Genomic DNA, 18,487 nt, shown 5'->3' with positions numbered 1-18,487 from the left:
CCACTAATGCTGTCTTGTATCTGATCAACTGTTTCTCTCTGATCACTCAGGAGATTGCCTCTTGGTATTTGTTTTACAGCAATTCGACTCTCATAGTTCCTCTTATCAATGGCTTCCCTTTCTGTAAGCTATAGACAATTCCAGAATGAGCAACTCATGAGTTTTAAATTGCAAAGTGTTCTGAGTAGCATGATGCAATCTCACCCCACCACACCCCAGCCCTCCAGGGGCACGAGCCTCTGCTTTCTCCTGCAGTTTCCCAGTTGATATACTGTTTTTGTAATACTTTCCTGTTGGTTGCTAGTTGCCATGTTTGTTGAGAGACTGACTGTTGTGATAGTGCTCCACTTGTGTAGAAGAGAACATCTCTCCAATTACTCATGCACCACATTCTATTTGTGCACACATTGCATTGTTAGCACCTTGGAGCTTAAGAATAGAAGACACACCTTGAGCCTCTCCTAATAGAAAACATGATTTCCCATGAGACTATGACCCAAGAATTTGGGATGTGTTTAATAAGTTTGTGATGAACCTCTTTCTCAAATAACCTCAAGAAAAAGTACCAGTGACTAGGAAGTCAATTCTACTTCGTTGTAATGCTAAAATGTCCACCAGGAAGGAAGTTGAAACTCGTTTCCATAGTATATGGTTGTATGCCAAAGTGTCCTTTAAGAAAGGCTTGTGTGTAAGCAAGGCAGTCTGGTGCATGCTTAACTCCCAGGATCAAACCTGGTTTCATCTGACAAAGCAAGGTAACCCATACCCCCAATGCCAGCATGATCTGAGGGATGAGGTATCAGTCCCTGGGCATAATGAGGAGCCACTGGAGGCCCTTGTTCTCTCCAAAAGGAAAATTCTACAGTCGTTATTTATGGAATAATACTACATCAATTGTCAGGCACATAGACAGACCTATTTAGAAAAGCAGACACACATTCAGGAAAGAATGTGAGGGGCCCAGATACAGTGAGGTGGGTAGTGAGCTTGCTTCACATGCACAAGGTCCCAGGCTCAATCCCCAGCACCACAGGAAGAAAGAAAGGAAAAAATGTGAGAAACTCTAAAGGGAGAGACAGCAAATTCAAGGTTGGAGGTGTTGCTATTTGGAGAGGGACATTTAACTCAGGATGGACTAGAGATGGGGCCAGAGCAGACTTCTGTAATTTCTCACATATTTTTTTTAAGCTTGCTCATACCATGCTAGTATTTGGGGGTCCAGGAAGCTGGTCTAGGAGAAATGTTGCATTGCAGGTATTTCCTTTTTTTAAAATAAAAATCTGATCTTTATTTTTAAAAATATTTTTTAGTTGGACAGGATACCTTCATTTTATATATTTCTTTTTAATGTGGTGCTGACGATTGAACCCTATGCCTCACTGGTGCTAGGCAGATGCTCTCTCACTGAGCCACAACCCCAGTCCTTTGTTTTTAATTTCAAAATTTTGTAGGCATTCCTGCATTCTGGTGATTTATGACCTTCTCCTTTGAGGTTCAGTGTAACTTTCTTATTGGTATCCCAACATTTCTGCCCAAACCAGACATGTTCCACAGTTCTTTATGGACCTCAAGTGTTACTAGAGGAATGATTAAATGATCATTTAGTTATCAAAGCAAATAGGGCAGTGTTTTCAGGATGGAAGTTTTAAGAGAATGCTCATTATTAGATTTCTATTTTTACTTATGTATTTAGCCATGGACTGATATGTTTTTTGCAGTCATCCACAGATGTGGTCCACAAACCAGCAGATTCAGAAGTTTTTCATGTTGACAGCTATTTTCAAATGGTTGCATTCTGATCGAGGCCCATTCTGATTGAGGCCCATTTGAACGAGGATAAACATTAAGATGCTTTTAAAGTGCTTATGAATTTTCCTGGTTAGAATATTACAGAAGGTCTTGCCAGTTTTCTCGCCACTTTTAAAAAAATCTCATTGGTGTTGAAAAACCTCTCAGATGCAAGGGATGCACCCTAGAGGCAAGCTCCTGCAGATGGCCACCCACAGACCCCCACACCCACGGATCCTATTCTCCGTCCCCAATTAATTGGGTGTCAGGTGCTGATGGATTGTTAATTATTGGGTAAAACCCAGTGTTTTGCCCACAAGGAGCCCAAGGTCTAGCTTGTTGGTTACTGGAACCACTGGGTTGGTTATTCACATTTCCTTGCCTCTCAAGACAAATCTGAGCTCCATCCACAGACCTATATCTAGTGGCACTAGTAGCTTAGGAAAATTTCTCATTTTGGTTAAGAAAACTAACAGCAAGAATAATTAATAATTTCCCTCTAGGGAGAATGTGGGTTTCTGGCCCCAAAGTGTCCCGGGCTCTTTCCCTCTTCTCACCCACATACAACTTCTCTTCATCATGGGCAAGACAACTGTGTACTGCTCATCCCTGGAATTCTAGGCATGTGCCTTTATCTTCTCCATCTTCCTTGAAGAGAAATGTTCCCATTTCACAAATTCAGCAAAACTGGTCCCCCAAATACCTGGGCTGCTATTACTGAGAAGCAAAAGTAAAAAAAATTTGAGCCTCCTGGAATTCTGGGCATGTGCCTTTATCTTCTCCATCTTCCTTGAAGAGAAATGTTCCCATTTCACAAATGCAGCAAAACTGGTCCCCCAAATACCTGGGACGCTATTACTGAGAAGCAAAAGTAAAAAAACTTTGAGCCCCCTGAAAATGGGGGCTGGGGCTGGGGCTCAGCCATAGATCTCTTGCCTAGCACGTGTGAGGCACTGGGTTCCATTCTCAGCACCACAGAAAAATAAATGGATAGAATAAAGGTATTGGGTCCAACTCCAACTAGAAAAAATATTTTTTAAAAATACTGAAAAGGCAACATATTCTAGCAATTAGGGAAATACAAATTGAAATTGCACTGAGATTCTCTTTCACTCCAGTCAGAATGGCAATTATCAAGAATACAGTAACAATAAATTGGTGAGGATGTGGGGAACAGAGAATGCCCACACTTTGTTGGATAAACTGCACATTGGTGTAACCTCTTTGGAATGCAGGATGGAGATTCCTCAAGAAATTAGGACTGGAACCACCCTCTGAGTCAGTTATCCCAATCCTCAGCATAAATACAGAGGATAAAATCAGCATACTACAGGGACACAGCCACATCAATGTTTATGATAGCACAACTCACAATAGCTAAGCTATGGAGCCAGCCTAAATGCCCATCAACAGATGAATAGATAAAGAAATTGTGGTATGTATACAAGGTGGAATATTACTCAGGTTTAAAAAAAGGATGACTTCATATCATTGCCCAGTAAATGAATGGATCTGGAGCTTCTCATGCTAAAGTAAAATAAGGCAATCCCCCCAAACCAAAGGTCACATGTTTTCCCCGACATGTGTTATCTACATCACAAGGAATGTGGGGGGTACGAAGAGAATTTCAGTAGATTAGACAAAGGGGAACAACAGGAAGGGAGAGGAGATAAGAACAGAGAATACCGTAGCATGAATCGACTATAATGTTCCTATTCAAATATATGAAAATACCTAAGTGAATCCACCCATCTTGCCCACCCACACGAATGGGGTCCTAAGGACAATAAGGTATATTTTATGTTTGGATAATTTTACCAAAATGGACTCTATGGTCATTTATATCTAAGAAGAACCAATAAAACAGAAAAAGTTAAAAGTACTAAAAGGACCATGGGACCAAATTGATAGCATCATAGCTGGATGAGGAAATGTCTTTAGGTACATTCCAGAATTTTCTAAACCACTCCCCCATTGGATGCTGCCAAAGGTGTTGGAGCCTGTGGGAAGGTGGAGGTTCAGGGTGCTGCAAGGAGAAGATAGGAACCCCCCATTCATCTGCAGGTGCAGGGGTCACAGGGGGCGGGTAATCTTGAGACCTCCACGGTTAACTAAGGCAGAGATGAGCAGGGTGCATTCAAGTCTAAGGAGTTATTTAAAATATTAGGAAAACCAGGAATTGTCTTTCCTGGACTCCCAATCAAACGCAAATTGTTTTTCCTTAAAGAGAGAGACCCTTGAGCCCCTCTTAACAAGAAGTCTTCTCTGTATTATGTGACTTTTTTCACCACTGAATTGGGGGGACAAGACTCGGAAATCTCTCTGGAAACACATTGACTTTGTTTGCATCTTCTTTCTTGTCAAGTGCAGAGTATTCAGCTGATACTAAGGATGCACATCTGGGCAGGGTGTCTCTGGTTTTAGCAGGAGGCAGGATCCCATTGCCTGGGATCCAGGGAACTGGCAGGAACCAGGGAGAGCACCCAGGGTCGCCTTGATCTGTGCAAGGCTGTTATCCTGTGGCCGCCACAGGTATTTCTCTCAAAAAGAAAGAAAGAAAAAAGTGGCACATGCCTGTCATTGCAGTGGCTGGGGAGGATGAGGCAGGAGGATGGGGAATTCAAAGCCAGCCTCACAAAAACAAGGTGCTAAGCAACTCAGTGAGACCCTGTCTCTAAACTTCAAGCTAGGGCTGGGGAAGGGGCTCAGAGGTCGAGTCCTCTGAATTCAACCCCCAGTGGCCAAAGAGCTAGGGAGCCCAGTGCAGCTGGGGTTTACCCAGGTCTGCACTCTGGGGGTCTCTTTTGTGCTGATCTCCTTACTCTGCCTCCAGCCTCAACGTGGGCTGAGATACAGATTCAACTCAGCTGGAGGAACATCAGCTTTCATGCTGCCATTCGGGTGCAGCCTCCTCCAGGGGGCCTACCTGGCCCCCCATGAGCCTCAACCAGCGCAGGCCTTGATGCACTGGACAGTTCCCAAGGGGCGAAAGGGCAGTTCTGCTTGGAGAATTTTGCACAGATAAACAGAGACAAGTCGGCAGCTCAAAGACACTTTGTGTGGTGAAACTTTCAAGAAATGACTTCAATTTCCTAACATCAGAACCGAACAGAACTTAGAATTCTGGTACCCTAACCCTAACCCAATGCCCAGACTTCAAAAGGAAAAGAAAAAAGCTGCAGCCCAACCCTGCCATTCTGGTCTCCTTCTTGCCTGGAGCGGATATCACCCCCCTGTCACTCAAAAAGAAGGCTGGCTGGGCTCAGGCTGGGGAAAGCGGAGACTGACTGACTCCCTGTCCAATCAGAAGCCCCGGTTCTGAGCGCTGTCCAATCCTGAGCGCTGTCCGATCCTGAGCGCTGTCCAATCCTGAGCGCAGCCAGCGAGCAAGGGGCGGGCTTCCGCGATCCGGAAGAGTTTTATTTCTCTGCGGTCCGCGGTTCCCCTCAGATTACTGCAGTTGGACTCCAGGCTTTGCTCCTGCCCAGGACCCCAGGTGACCCTGCCATGCAGGGGCCGAAGCTCCTCAGGGCAGGCTTGGCTGCTGGGAACCAGGAAATGGTGAGTGTGCAGTGGCACCTGGTGCCTGGACAGGAAGGCTTGGGAGGTAGGCCAGGCAGGGAGGCCGTCCTGCGGGACCTGCAGTGGCGGGAGCCTGAGCTGGCCCACTCCGACTCTGGGCGTTCTCTGCGGCAGCAGGCCTGAGCCCCTCGGGGACAGTGCCCTTCAGTCCCCCTGGCCAGCCGGGTGGGGAGCGTGACAGTTGCGGAGACCCCTCGCGGCCTCCCCATACCTTTGGGGCAGCCTTAGCCCCTGCTCAAGTCTTCTGTGGCAGGTGAGCGGGGCTGCCTGGCCTCTTCGGGGGCTGAGGTGATTGACAGGTGGGACCACTAGAAGAATCCAATCTCCTAGCCCAGCGATGGCACACACCTGTCATCCCAGAGGCTGGGAAGGGTAGGGAGAGGCCGATGCAGGAGGATTGCGAGGTCAAGGCCAGCCTTGGCAACTTGGCGAGGCACTTAGAGACTCAGGTAGATGAGAAACTGCCTCTAAATAAAATGCAAAATCCTCCAAACCCCGTTTTCCTGCAGGAGGGGACCTGTGGTGTGCAGGGATCCGCTTATTCCTGAGCTAGTTTTGTGGAGTTTGTTTTTTGTTTTGGTAGTTAACAGAAGGGTGCTTTACCACTCAGCTCTGACCCTGGTAGTTTTTAGTTTTTATTCTGAGCGCAGGTGTAGCTAAGTTGCTGAGGGTAGCCTGGTTAGGGTTTGATTGATAATGACTTTTCCATTGCAATTAAGTGTATGATTTTTACATCCACGTGGGTTCGTGGGTGGACTCTGTTTACATCATGATTCCTTGATAATTGTAACAGTTATACCAAATTATACCAGGAGCCTCCTATTCTGGTATAATTTTGAAACATAATCCTGCTCAACATGTGCTTCTTCAGGGTGCTGGAGTATAATCCAGTACCACGCACGTCCTCCACCCAAGCCCTACCAGTGCTCTGGGCCTCCAGTTCCCACACCTCCCTTCATGCTGGGTTGTCTTGTTCACTCACATCAAATCCTCTCCAGGAGATGGTTGCATTTATCTAGGCCTTTTCATTGCACTTCATAATAAAATTGACATTTACATACATATGGAGTCATCTATGAAATTTCTGCATTTTGAATTTTTTTGGTCCTCAAATTACTGCAATATGATAATTTTATAACATGCATTAGTGCCTGGTAATGTTAGTTCCTGATTTTGCTCTTAGAGTTCAGAATTCTTGGCTAATTTCATTCAATTTAACTTTCCAGGAGACTTTTCAAACTGTTTGCTCTGGTCCCTTCTTCAATGAAAAGGAAATCATGCTGAAAGTTTGATGGGGTGTTATCCTAGATGAACCTGAGGGAAGTGGCCATCTTTATAAGGAGGAATTTTATCATTCAGTCTCTTATGTGCTGATCTGTATTTGCATTTTTTCAAATTCTGCAGGTGTCCTTTTAAAAATATGGTGATATGCAAAATGTGACATTTATATGATCGATATAAAACTGATATGTGTTTCATAGTATTTGTCAAACTGTATGCAATATGGCAAAAAAAAAATGTGGCTGATTGCCAGAAATGGTTATTTCTGGATGGAATTTCCAGGGTGTCCTACTACTGAACTATATCCTCAGCCCCTTTTAAATTTTTACTTAAAAATTTATATTTTTAATTTATTTCTTAATTTAATTTTTTAAAATTACTATTCCATATATATATATGTATATATATATGTATATATTTTTTTTTTAATTTAGGCAGGGTTTCACTCAGTTGCTGGGATCAGCTTCACAATTGTGATCCCCCTACCTCAGCCTCCAGACCACTGGATATATCAGGTATGTAGCACCACATGCATCCTATCACAATTTCTTTCTTTTTTTAGGATATTTTTTAGGTCATGATTTAATTTTATATATTGTTTTTATTATTTTTTTAAATACATGATAACAGTGGAATGCATTATGATCCTTATTACACACATAGAGCACAATTTTTCATATCTCTGTATATAAAGTACATTCACATCATCTTATGCCATTATACATGTACTCATTTCTTCTGCATTACAATTCTTAATACACATGTATAACACCATTTTTCACCTGTCTTTGTATGTAAGGTATGTTGACACCCAATTCAAGTCTTTATGCACGTATTTTGAATAATGATGTCGATCATATCATTGTATAATGATAACCATCACCTTCCACCATCCTTGCTAATCTCCTTCCCCCTCCATTTCCCTCCCACCCCTCTGCCCTATGTAGAATTATTCTAATCCTCCTATGCTCTTCCTCCCTACCCCACTGTGAGTCACCCCCATATATCAGAGAAAATATTTGGCATTTGTTTTTTTGAGATTGGCTAACTTCACTTAGCATAATATTTTCCGACTTCATCCATTTACTGGCAAATGCCATGTTTTCTTTTAGTGCTCTTTTAGTGCTGAGTAATATTCCATTGTATATAAATGCCAAATTTGTTTTTATGCACTCATCCACTGAATGGCATCTAGGTTGGCTCCACAGTTTAGCTACTATGAATTGTGCTGCTATAAACATTGATGTGGCTGTGTCCCTGTAGTGTGCTGTTTTTAAGTCCTTTGGGTGAATTCCGAGAAGAGGAATAGCTGGGTCAAATGGTGGTTCCATTGCCAGATTTCCAAGGAATCTCTATAGTGCTTTCCATATTGGCTGCACCAATTTGCAATCCCACCAGCAATGTATGAGTGTACCTTTTTCCCATATCCTCGCCAACACTTATTGTTGTTTGTCTTCATAATAGCTGCCATTCTGACTGGAGTGAGATGATATCTTAGTTTTTATTTGCATTTCTCTGATTGCTAGAGATGATGAGCATTTTTTCATATATTTGTTGATTGATTGTATATACTCTTCTGAGAAGTGTCTGTTCAGGTCCTTGGCCCATTTGTTTTTTTTTTTTTTTTTGGTGTTAAGATATTTGAGTTCTTTATATACCCTAGAGATTAGTGCTCTATTGCTGAGAGCCATAGCCAAGTAGGAATGATGCATGGCATTTTGGGGTTGAAAGGTGACCCTGCTCAGGGATTAGGGTGGCTCTGGGTTTAGGGTGGATCCTGTTGAGAATAGGGCAGCTCCATGTTTAGGGTGGATCCTGCTTGGAATAGGGCGGCTCCAGGATTAGGGCTTATCCTGCTGCCTCAGGCGCCTGCTCTTTGGAGTTCCTGTTGAGTTCTCCCTAGGTTCTGAGAGAATTGGTGGGCGGAGCCCGGTAGAGGCAGTGTGTTCCCAGAATGTGCTTGTAGAGTGCCGGTGAGAGTTTGGGAATAAAGAGTTGCTGTTTGAATCCACAAGGCTTTGTGGTGGCTCGGTTATTTTGTGCCCAGCCAGACTGCAGCACTCTATCTGATGTGGGAGGGGTCAATATTTGCTCCTGGATGTAGGCTCTCTTGTTTTTTTTTTTTTTTTTTTTGATAAAAAACTTTTTAGTTTGAATCCATCCCATTTATTGATTCTTGGTTTTAATTCTTGTGCTATACAAGTCTTTTTTTTTTTCTTTTTTATTGGTTGTTCACAACATTACAAAGCTCTTGACATATCATATTTCATACATTAGATTGAAGTGGGTTATGAACTCCCAATTTTACACCAAATGCAGATTGCAGAATCACGTCGGTTACACACCCACAATTTTACATAATGCCCAATTAGTAATTGTTGTATTCTGCTATCTTTCCTATCCCCTACTATCCCCCCTCCCCTCCCCTCCCATCTTCTCTCTCTACCCCATCTACTGTAATTCATTTCTCTCCTTGTTTATTTTCCCATTCCCCTCACAACCTCTTATATGTAATTTTGTATAGCAATGAGGGTCTCCCTTCATTTCCATGCAATTTCCCTTGTTCTCTCCCTTTCCCTCCCATCTCATGTCTCTGTTTAATGTTAATCTTTTCTTCCTGCTCTTTCTCCCTGCTCTGTTCATAGTTGCTCTCATTATATCAAAGAAGACATTTGGTATTTGTTTTTTAGGGATTGACTAGCTTCACTAAGCATAATCTGTTCTAGTGCCATCCATTTCCCTGCAAATTCTATGATTTTGTCATTTTTTATTGCTGCATAGTACTCCATTGTGTATAGATGCCACATTTTTTTTATCCATTCATCTATTGAAGGGCATCTGGGTTGGTTCCACAGTCTAGCTATTGTGAATTGTGCTGCTATGAACATCGATGTGGCAGCATCCCTGTAGCATGCTCTTTTAAGGTCTTCAGGGGATAGTCCGAGAAGGGCAATAGCAGGGTCAAATGGTGGTTCCATTCCCAGCTTTCCCAGGAATCTCCAAACTGCTTTCCAAATTGGCCGCACCAATTTGCAGTCCCACCAGCAATGTACAAGAGTACCCTTTTCTCCACATCCTTGCCAGCACTTCTTGTTGTTTGACTTCATAGTGGCTGCCAATCTTACTGGAGTGAGATGGTATCTTAGGGTGGTTTTGAATTGCATTTCTCTGACTGCTAGAGATGGTGAGCATTTTTTCATGTACTTGTTGATTACAAGTCGTATTAAGGAAGTTGTGGCCTAATCCCACATGATGAAGATTAGAGCCTACTTTTGCTTCTGTAAGATGCAGAGTCTCTGCCTTAATTCCTAGGTCCTTGATCCATTTTGAGTTAACTTTTGTGCATGGTGAGAGATAGGGGTTCATCTTCATTTTGTTGCATATGGATTTCCAGTTCTCCCAGCACCATTTGTTGAAGATGCTCTCCTTTCTCCAGTGCATGTTTTTGGCACCTTTGTCTAATATAAGATAGTTGTAATTTTGTCGGTTGGTCTCTGTGTCCTCTGTTCTGTACCATTGGTCTACCAGCCTGTTTTGGTGCCAATGCCATGCTGTTTTTTTTCTATTGCTGCGTGGTATAGTTTAAGATCTGGTGTAACGATACCGCCTGCTTCACTATTCCTGCTAAGGTTTCCTTTGGCTCTTCTGGGTCTCTTATTTTTCCAGATGAATTTCATGATTGCTTTTTCTATTTCCATGAGGAATGTCATTGGGATTTTGATCAGAATTGCATTAAATCTGTATAGTGCTTTTGGTAGTAAGGTCATATTGATAATATTAGTTCTGCCTATGCAAGAGTAAGGTAGATCTTTCTACCTTCTAAGGTCTTTGATTTCTCTTTAGTGTTCCGTAGTTTTCATTGTATGGATCTTTTACCTCTTTTGTTGATTCCCAGGTATCTTTTCCTTGAGGATATTATGAATGGGGATTCCCAGGTATCTTTTCCTTGAGGATATTATGAATGGGGTAGTTTTGCTCATCTACTTCTCAGAGGATTTGTCACTGATATACAGAAATGCCTTTGATTTATGGGTGTTGATTTTATATCCTGGTACTTTGCTGAATTCTAGTTCTAGAAGTTTTATCATGGAGTTTTTTGGGTCTTGTAGGTACAGAATCATATCATCAGCAAAGAGTCCTAATTTAAGTTCTTGTTTTCCTCTACTTATTCCTTTAATTTCATTCATCGAATTGCTGTGGCCAGTGTTTCAAGAACTATGTTTAATAGAAGTGGTGAGAGAGAGGGCATCCCTGTCTTGTTCAAATTTTAGAGGGAATGCCTTCAGTTTTTCTCCATTTAGAATGATGTTGGCCTGGGGCTTAGCATAGATAGCCTTTACAATGTTGAGGCAAGTTCCTGTTATCCCTAGTTTTTCTAGTGCTTTAAAAATGAAGGGGTGCTGTATTTTGTCAAATGCTTTTCTGCATCTATTGAGATGATCATATGATTTTTATTGATTTTATTGATTTCCATATGTTGAACCAACCTTGCATCCTGGGAATGAATCCCACTTGATCATGGTTCACAATCTTTTTGATATGTTTTGGTATTTGATTTGCCAGAATTTTATTCAGAATTTTTGCATCTGTTTTTTAGAGATATTGGTCTGAAGTCTTTTTTCTTTGATGTGTCTTTGTCTGATTTTAGAATAAGGTGATTTTGGCCTCATAGAATGAGTTTGGAAGTGCTCCCTCATTTTCTATTTCATGGAATAATTTCATGAGTATTGGTGTTAGTTCTTCTTTAACGGTCTTGTATCCATTGAGTCCTGGGCTTTTTTTTTCCCCCCCATTGGTAGGCTTTTGATGGTGTCTTCTATTTCATTGCTTGAAAATGTTCTGTTTAACTTGTGTATATCATCCTCACTCCGTTTGGTTAAATTATATGATTGTAGACATTTATTGATGTCTCCAGTATTTTCTGTTTTATTGGAGTACAAATTTTCAAAATAATTTCTAATTATCTTCTGTATTTCTCTAGTGTTCATGGTGATATTTCCTTTCTCATCATGGATTTTAGTAATTTGAGTTTTTCTCTACATTAGCATGGATAAGGGTTTATCAAGTATATTTATTTTTTTTTCAAAGAGCCAGCTTTTCATTTCAAAAATTTTAAAATTTTTAATTTATAAAAAATATATGGCAGCGGAATGTATTACAATTCTTATTACACATGTACAGCACAATTTTTCATATCTCTGTAAAGTAGGTTGACACCAATTCATGTCTTCATACATGTAGGATGGATAATGATGTCCATCACATTCCACCATCCTTGCTAATCCCTGCCCTCTCCCTTCCCATCCCTCTGCCCTAAATAGAATTTATCTATTCCTCCCATGCTCCCCCTCCCTACCCCAGTATAGTCATCTTCCTTATATCAGAGAAAATATTTGGCATTTTTTTTTTGGGGATTGGCTAACTTCACTTAGCATTATCTTCTCCAGTGCCATCCTTTTACCTGCAGATGCCATGATTTTATTCTCTTTTATTGCTGAGTAATATTCCATTGTGTACAAATGCCACATTTTCTTTATCCATTCATCTATTGAAGGGCATCTAGGTTGGCTCCACAGTTTAGCTATTGTGAATTGTGCTGCTATGAACATTGATGTGGCTGTGTCCCTGAAGTGTGCTGTTTTTAAGTCCTTTGGGTATAGACTGAGGAGTGGGATAGCTGGGTCAAATGGTGGTTCCATTCCCAGATTTCCAAGGAATCTCCATACTGCTTTCCATATTGGCTGCACCAATTTGCATTCCCATCAGGAGTGTATGAGTGTACCTTTTCCCCACATCCTCGCCAACACTTATTGTGTGTCTTCATGATAGCTGCCATTCTGACTGGAGTGAGATAATATCTTAAAGTACTTCTTATTTGTGTTTCTCTGATTGCTCGAGATGATGAGCCTTTTTCCATATATTTACTGATTGTATATCTTCTGAGAAGTGTCTGTTCAGGTCCTTGGCCCATTTGTTGATTGGGTTATTTGTTTTTTCATTTACCAGGGTCTTTTAAGTCCTCTGTCCTGGACCACAGCTGCTTCATTTGATTCCTCACAGTATGAAGCTTCCAGCATCTTGGACCAAGCTCTTACCAGTTTCCCAGTGTTGCCATCCTGCAGGCAAACATTTGGTGACTATTCCTCCCATGATTATGTGAGTAAATATAAGAAGCTCCCTTCTATACACACATCCATTTTTATGTATTTTATTCTCATTTTCTGAAGAACCTTGAAAAATACAGGCATATTCTCAACAAAATGTCTGGGTCATATGGCATCTCTAGTTTAAATTTTTTTGAAAAATAGCCCTTATAGTTTTTTAAATATCTATTCAAATTTATATTTCTGGCAAGGATGTCAAAGTGTTTCCTTTTCTGCATATCTTCTGCAGTATGTGTTACCTACCAACATTTTGAGAATAGCCCACAAGCATGTGGTTATAGTTCATTGTGATATAACCTGAAATCATAAAAATTCTAGAAGAAAATGAGAAGAATTTTTTTCATTCACGTTGGCAATGGTTTTAAATAGAACCTCTTGAGAATGTGCAAGGAAAAATAAAGAGATAGATGAGACTATATAAAGCTAAAAATGCTTCTGTGCAGCAAAGGAATCAATCAATGAAATGTAAAAGTAGACTGTGGGTGAAAGAAAATCGTTGCTAGCCACATGTCTGATAAAAGCTCAACATCCAAAATATATGAAATTTATACAACTCACCAAAAATAAAAAAAAAACCTTTAATAACCTAATTTAAATATGGTAAAATACTTAGATTCTGCCCTAAAAATTAAACAAGTGTTTCAAGTCATATAAAACCTACTCAAGAATATTAATTAGGCTAACTAAAATTATAATTTACTTTAGCTTCTCTGCTTCATTTATCTCACAGGATTATGTGTGCACACTCTCTGTCCTGCACAGGCATCCTGAGACATTGTTCAATTCACAAAATGCCAGGTTCTCATTTCCCCACATTGTGCTTTCTCATCATTCCACCTTAATTGCCAAGAAAGTCTGAAGCCTGGAAAACTACAACATATGGATAAATTGCAAGATAATCATCAACTTTGAAAATTACTTCAGGAATCAATAGAATACATTAGTAGACCCAGATGTGAAGAAATATAAAGTAGACCTACAAATTAACATTTAACTTAATTGCAGATATTTTTATGAGCAGCTGAAAAGCTGATCATGGTAGCACACGCCACTAGTCCTGGCAACCTGTGAGGCTACAGTGGGAGGAGGATTTGGGCTAAGGAATGTGAGGCCAACCTGGCAAAAATCCAGCTCCAAAAATCAACCCACCAAAAAAACCAAACAGTAATCACATTTTTTAAAAAGAAGGCGCCTTCACAGGTGATTTCTGGCAATCATGTAATAAGAGATCGGTAAGAATAATTCATGATTTCATCTAAAAATAGAAGGAAAAAAATGGACTAATTCTTTCTGTAAGGCCAGAAATACCAAATAACACAACAAAAGAATGGAAATTGCAGACCATCTTCCTATAGATGTTGACCCAGATATTCAAACCCCTAGAAAACTGAGAATAAAAACAAAAATAAAGTTTGGACTTTATGACCAAGAGGGATAATATGTAAGTTTCCAAAAATCATTTTGATAGAGAAAAGCTTTTGGCAGATTACATACTTATGTAATTTATTGTAAATCTATGGCCAGTTAAGACCAGAGGACAATTCTTTTTCAATCCACTAAAGGGCAGCTGTGTACTGTTTTCATATTTAATGGTGAGAACCTAAGTGTTTGACAATTTAGTTTTAGAAAAAGGAAAAAAAAATGTATGGTTTCCTGACATCTAAATATTGTTCTGATGATATTGAACAGCATTTTATACATCGAAAGTCAAATAGCATATGCAGATGATATTCTTATTTCTATAATATTTCTAAGCAATTTCCATGCACTAATGAAACATAAGACCTAAATTAGTTCAATAATGTTATGGGTTAAATGGTCAACATTAAGTCATATAATTTATACACACTACCAATGGGCAGTGTTAAAATTGAGGCATAAATCCATTCACAAATATAGGAAAAATAATTTAAAATGAAAGTAATAACAAAAGAACTGTTCACTGCAAAGTAAAAATAAAGGGGAAAGTAAAATGCAAAAAAAAAAAATGGAAACAAATTGGGAAAACAGTTAATATTCAATGATCAAAAGTTTGATTTTGTTAAAACCACAATATTCCACAGTGGGTCTGCAGATTCAAAATAATGAGGCCAAAATCCAAAAGTCATTTTGTAAAAATTACCCAGCTGACTCTAAAATCATAACAAATGTAAAAGAAATTAAATAACTCAATATTGAAGTAAAAATTGTGTGACTTTTATTGAAAATGTGCATTGCAAAAATACGTTGTGTAGGATATTAAATTTGGTTAAATACCTCTTAAATTGCTGATGACCAGTATTCCCTATGCATGAAGTGAGGGTCTGTGTTAATGTAGGCAAGAATTAGGCTGGGATTGACATTTGTCATCACAGGTACTACCTGCTGAGCTTGAGAATGTCTATTGCTTTCATGATAACTTTTTTCTGCCTCCCAGATTTTCTGCACCTTACCTACCATCCATGTTCTGTCTCTTGTATTTCACCCAAATATATCCCAGTGGGTGTCAGGTATTGAAATTCACATATATTCCTGCTCTTCCTGCAGCTGAGAACTAAAAAAACAATGCAGTTCAGTGTCTTGGTGAGTGGTTGAAAGGATTTGTCCTTGATCCTCACACAGGCTGAAGAGTGTTTTTTATTTTTATTTTTTGATTTAAAACAATGACAGTGGAATGCATTACAATTCTTATTACATATATACAGCACAATTTTTCATATCCCTGGTTGTATATAAGGGATGTTTGGACCAATTTGTGTCTTCATACATATACTTTGGATAATGATGTCATCACATTCCACTATCACTGCTAATCCCCTATCTACTTCCCCTCCCCTTTCACCCCTCTAATAGATGTAGAATTCATCTATTCCTCCCATGCTCCCCCTCCCTACCCCACTATATTCAGCTTCCTTATATAAGAGAAACCATTCAGCATTTGTTTTTTGGGATTGACTAACTTCACTTCTCCAATACCATCCATTTACATGCAATTGCCATGGTTTTATTATTGCTGAGGAAAATTCCATTGTGTATATATGCCACATATTTTTTATCCATGCATCCACTGAAGGGCATCTGGGTTGGCTTCACAGTTTGCTATTCTGAATTGTGCTGCTATAAACATTGACATGGCTGTGTCCCTGTAGTATGCTGTTTTCAAGTCCTTTGAGAATAGTCCGAGAAGAGGAATAGCTGGGTCAAATGGTGGTTTCATTTCCAGATTTCCAAGGAATCTCCATACTGCTTTCCATATTGGCTGCACCAACTTGCAATTGCACCGGAAGTGTATGAGTGTACCTTTTCCCCCACATCCTCAGCAACACTTGTTGTTGGTCTTCAAAATAGCTGCTGTTACGATTGGAATGAGATGATATCTTAGAGTGATTTTTTGATTTGCATTTCTCTAATTGCAAGAGATGATGAACCTTTTTCCATATATTTATTGATTGATTCTATGTCCTTTTCTGAGAAGTGTCTGTTCAGGTCTTTGGCCCATTTCTTGACTGGATTATCTGTTTTTTTTTTTTTTTTTTTGTGCTTAGCATTCTGTGTTATTTATATACCGTTGACATTAGTTCTCTATCTGATGTATGAGGGATAAAAATTTGCTCCCAGAATGTAGGCTCTCTGTTCACCTCAGATTGTTTTTCTTTTTCTTGCTGAGAAGAAACTTTTCAGTTTCAATCCATCCCATTTGTTGATTCTTGGTTTTAATTCTTGTGCTATAGGCATCTTATTAAGGAAGTTGGGGCCTAGCCCCACATGATGAAGATTAGGGCCTACTTTTTCTTCTATTAGATGCAGAGTCTCTGGTTTAAATCCTAGGTCCTTGATCCACTTTGAGTTGAGTTTTGTGCATGGTGAGAGTTAGGGGTTTAATTTCATTTTTCTTTTTTTTTTTTTTTTGCAAATGAATTTCCAGTTTCCCCAGCATCATTTGTTGAAGAGGCTATCTTTTCTCCAATGCATGTTCTTGGCACCTTTGTCTCATATAACATAATTGTGATTTTGTGGGTTAGTCTCTGTGTCCTCTATTGTGTATCATTGGTCAATCTATCAGCTGTTTTGGTGCCAATACCATGCTGTTTTTGTTACTATTTCTCTGTAGTATAGTTTAAGATCTGGTATAGTGATACTATCTGCTTCACTCTTCCTGCTTAGAATTGCTTTAGTTATTCTGGGTCTCTTATTTTTCCAGATGATTTTCATGATTGCTTTTACTTTTTCTATGAGAAATATCATTGGGATTTTGATCAGAATTGCATTAAATCTGTATAGTGCTTTTGGTAATGTCATTTTGATATTAATATTGCCTATGCAAGAGTAAGGTAGATCTTTCCATCTTCTAAGGTCGTCTTTGATTTCTTTTTTTTTTTTTTAGGGTTCTGTAGGTTTCATTGTATAGATATTTCACCTCTTTTGTTGATTCCCAAATATCTTATTTTTTCTTTTTTTAAAGTTACTGTAAGTGGGGTAGTTTTTCTCATTTCCTTCTCGAGGCTTTCTAACTGATATACAGAAATGCCTTTGTTTAATGGGTGTTGATTTTATATCCTGCTGCCTTGCTGAATTTATTTTTTAGTTCTAGAAGTTTTCTGGTGGTGCTTTTGGGGTCTTCTAGTTATAGAATCGTAGTGTCAGCAAATAGTGCTAATTTAAGTTCTTTTCCTGTAGTTACTCCTTTAACTTCTTTTGTCTAATTGCTCTGGCCACTGTTTCAAGAAGTATGTTGAATAGAAATGGTGAAAGAGGGCATACCTGTCTTGTTCCAGTTTTTAGAGGGAATGCCTTTAATTTTTCTCATTTAGAATGATGTTGGCCTGAGGCTTAGTGTAGATAGCCTTCATGATGTTGAGATATGTTCCTGTTATCTCTAGTTTTTCTAATGTTTTGAACATGAAAGGGTGCTGTATTTTGTCAAATGGCTTTTCTGTGTCTCTTGAGATGATCATATGTTTCTTATTTTTAAGTCTATTGATGTGATGAATTACCTTTATTGATTTCCATATGTTGAACCAACCCTGTATCCCTGGGACAAACCCCACTTGATCTTGGTGTACAACCTTTTTAATATGTTTTTGTATTCAATTTGCCAGAATTTTATTCAGAATTTTTGCATCAATGTTCATTAGAGATATTGGCCTGAAGCTTTCTTTCTTTCCTTTGTCCCGGCCTGGTTTTGGGATCAGGGTGATATTGGCCTCATAGAATGAGTTTGGAAGTGCTGCTTCTTTCTCTGTTTCCTGAAATAAATTGAAGAGCATTGGTGCTTTTTTAGTTCTTCTTTAAAGGTCTTGTTGAACTCGGCTCTGTATCCATCTGGTCCTGGGCTTTCCTTGGTTGGTGAGCTTTTGATGGCAGCTTCTATTTCATCATTTAATATTAGTCTGTTTAAATTGTGTATGTTTCCTGATTCAATGTGGGAATATCATATGACTTAAGAAATTTGTTGATGCCTTCAATGTCTTCTATTTTATTGGGTTATACATTTTCAAGATAATTTCTAATTATCTTCTCTATTTCTTAGTGTCTGTTGTGATATTGCCTTTTTCATCATGTATGCTGGTAATTTGAACTTTCTCTCCTTTTCATTAGCATAGCTAAGGTTCTGTCATAGAAACAACTTTTTTCAAGGTTTAATTGTTTCTTTTAATTCAATTTCAGTTCTGATTTTAATTATTTCTTGCCTT

The 18,487-nt window shown here is 39.4% G+C and overlaps 1 protein-coding gene across 1 annotated transcript in view; it reads left to right on the top strand.

Annotated features, from left to right (window-relative positions):
- The first annotated feature begins 5,226 nt into the window (after positions 1-5,226).
- Positions 5,227-18,487, top strand: part of LOC144256259 (uncharacterized) — a 461,518-nt gene continuing 448,257 nt past the window's right edge. Inside the window, exons 1-3 of the mRNA XM_077801355.1 lie at positions 5,227-5,349; positions 7,086-7,166; positions 12,658-12,807. Coding sequence (XP_077657481.1) covers positions 5,296-5,349; positions 7,086-7,166; positions 12,658-12,807 — 285 coding nt within the window. The 5' untranslated portion in view covers positions 5,227-5,295. The remainder of the gene's footprint in view (positions 5,350-7,085; positions 7,167-12,657; positions 12,808-18,487) is intronic.

Source organism: Urocitellus parryii, chromosome 7 (assembly GCF_045843805.1).
Source record: "Urocitellus parryii isolate mUroPar1 chromosome 7, mUroPar1.hap1, whole genome shotgun sequence".
NCBI lineage: Eukaryota > Metazoa > Chordata > Mammalia > Rodentia > Sciuridae > Urocitellus > Urocitellus parryii.
Note: the sequence above shows the minus strand (reverse complement) of the source record. Positions and strands in the feature narration are given on the sequence as shown.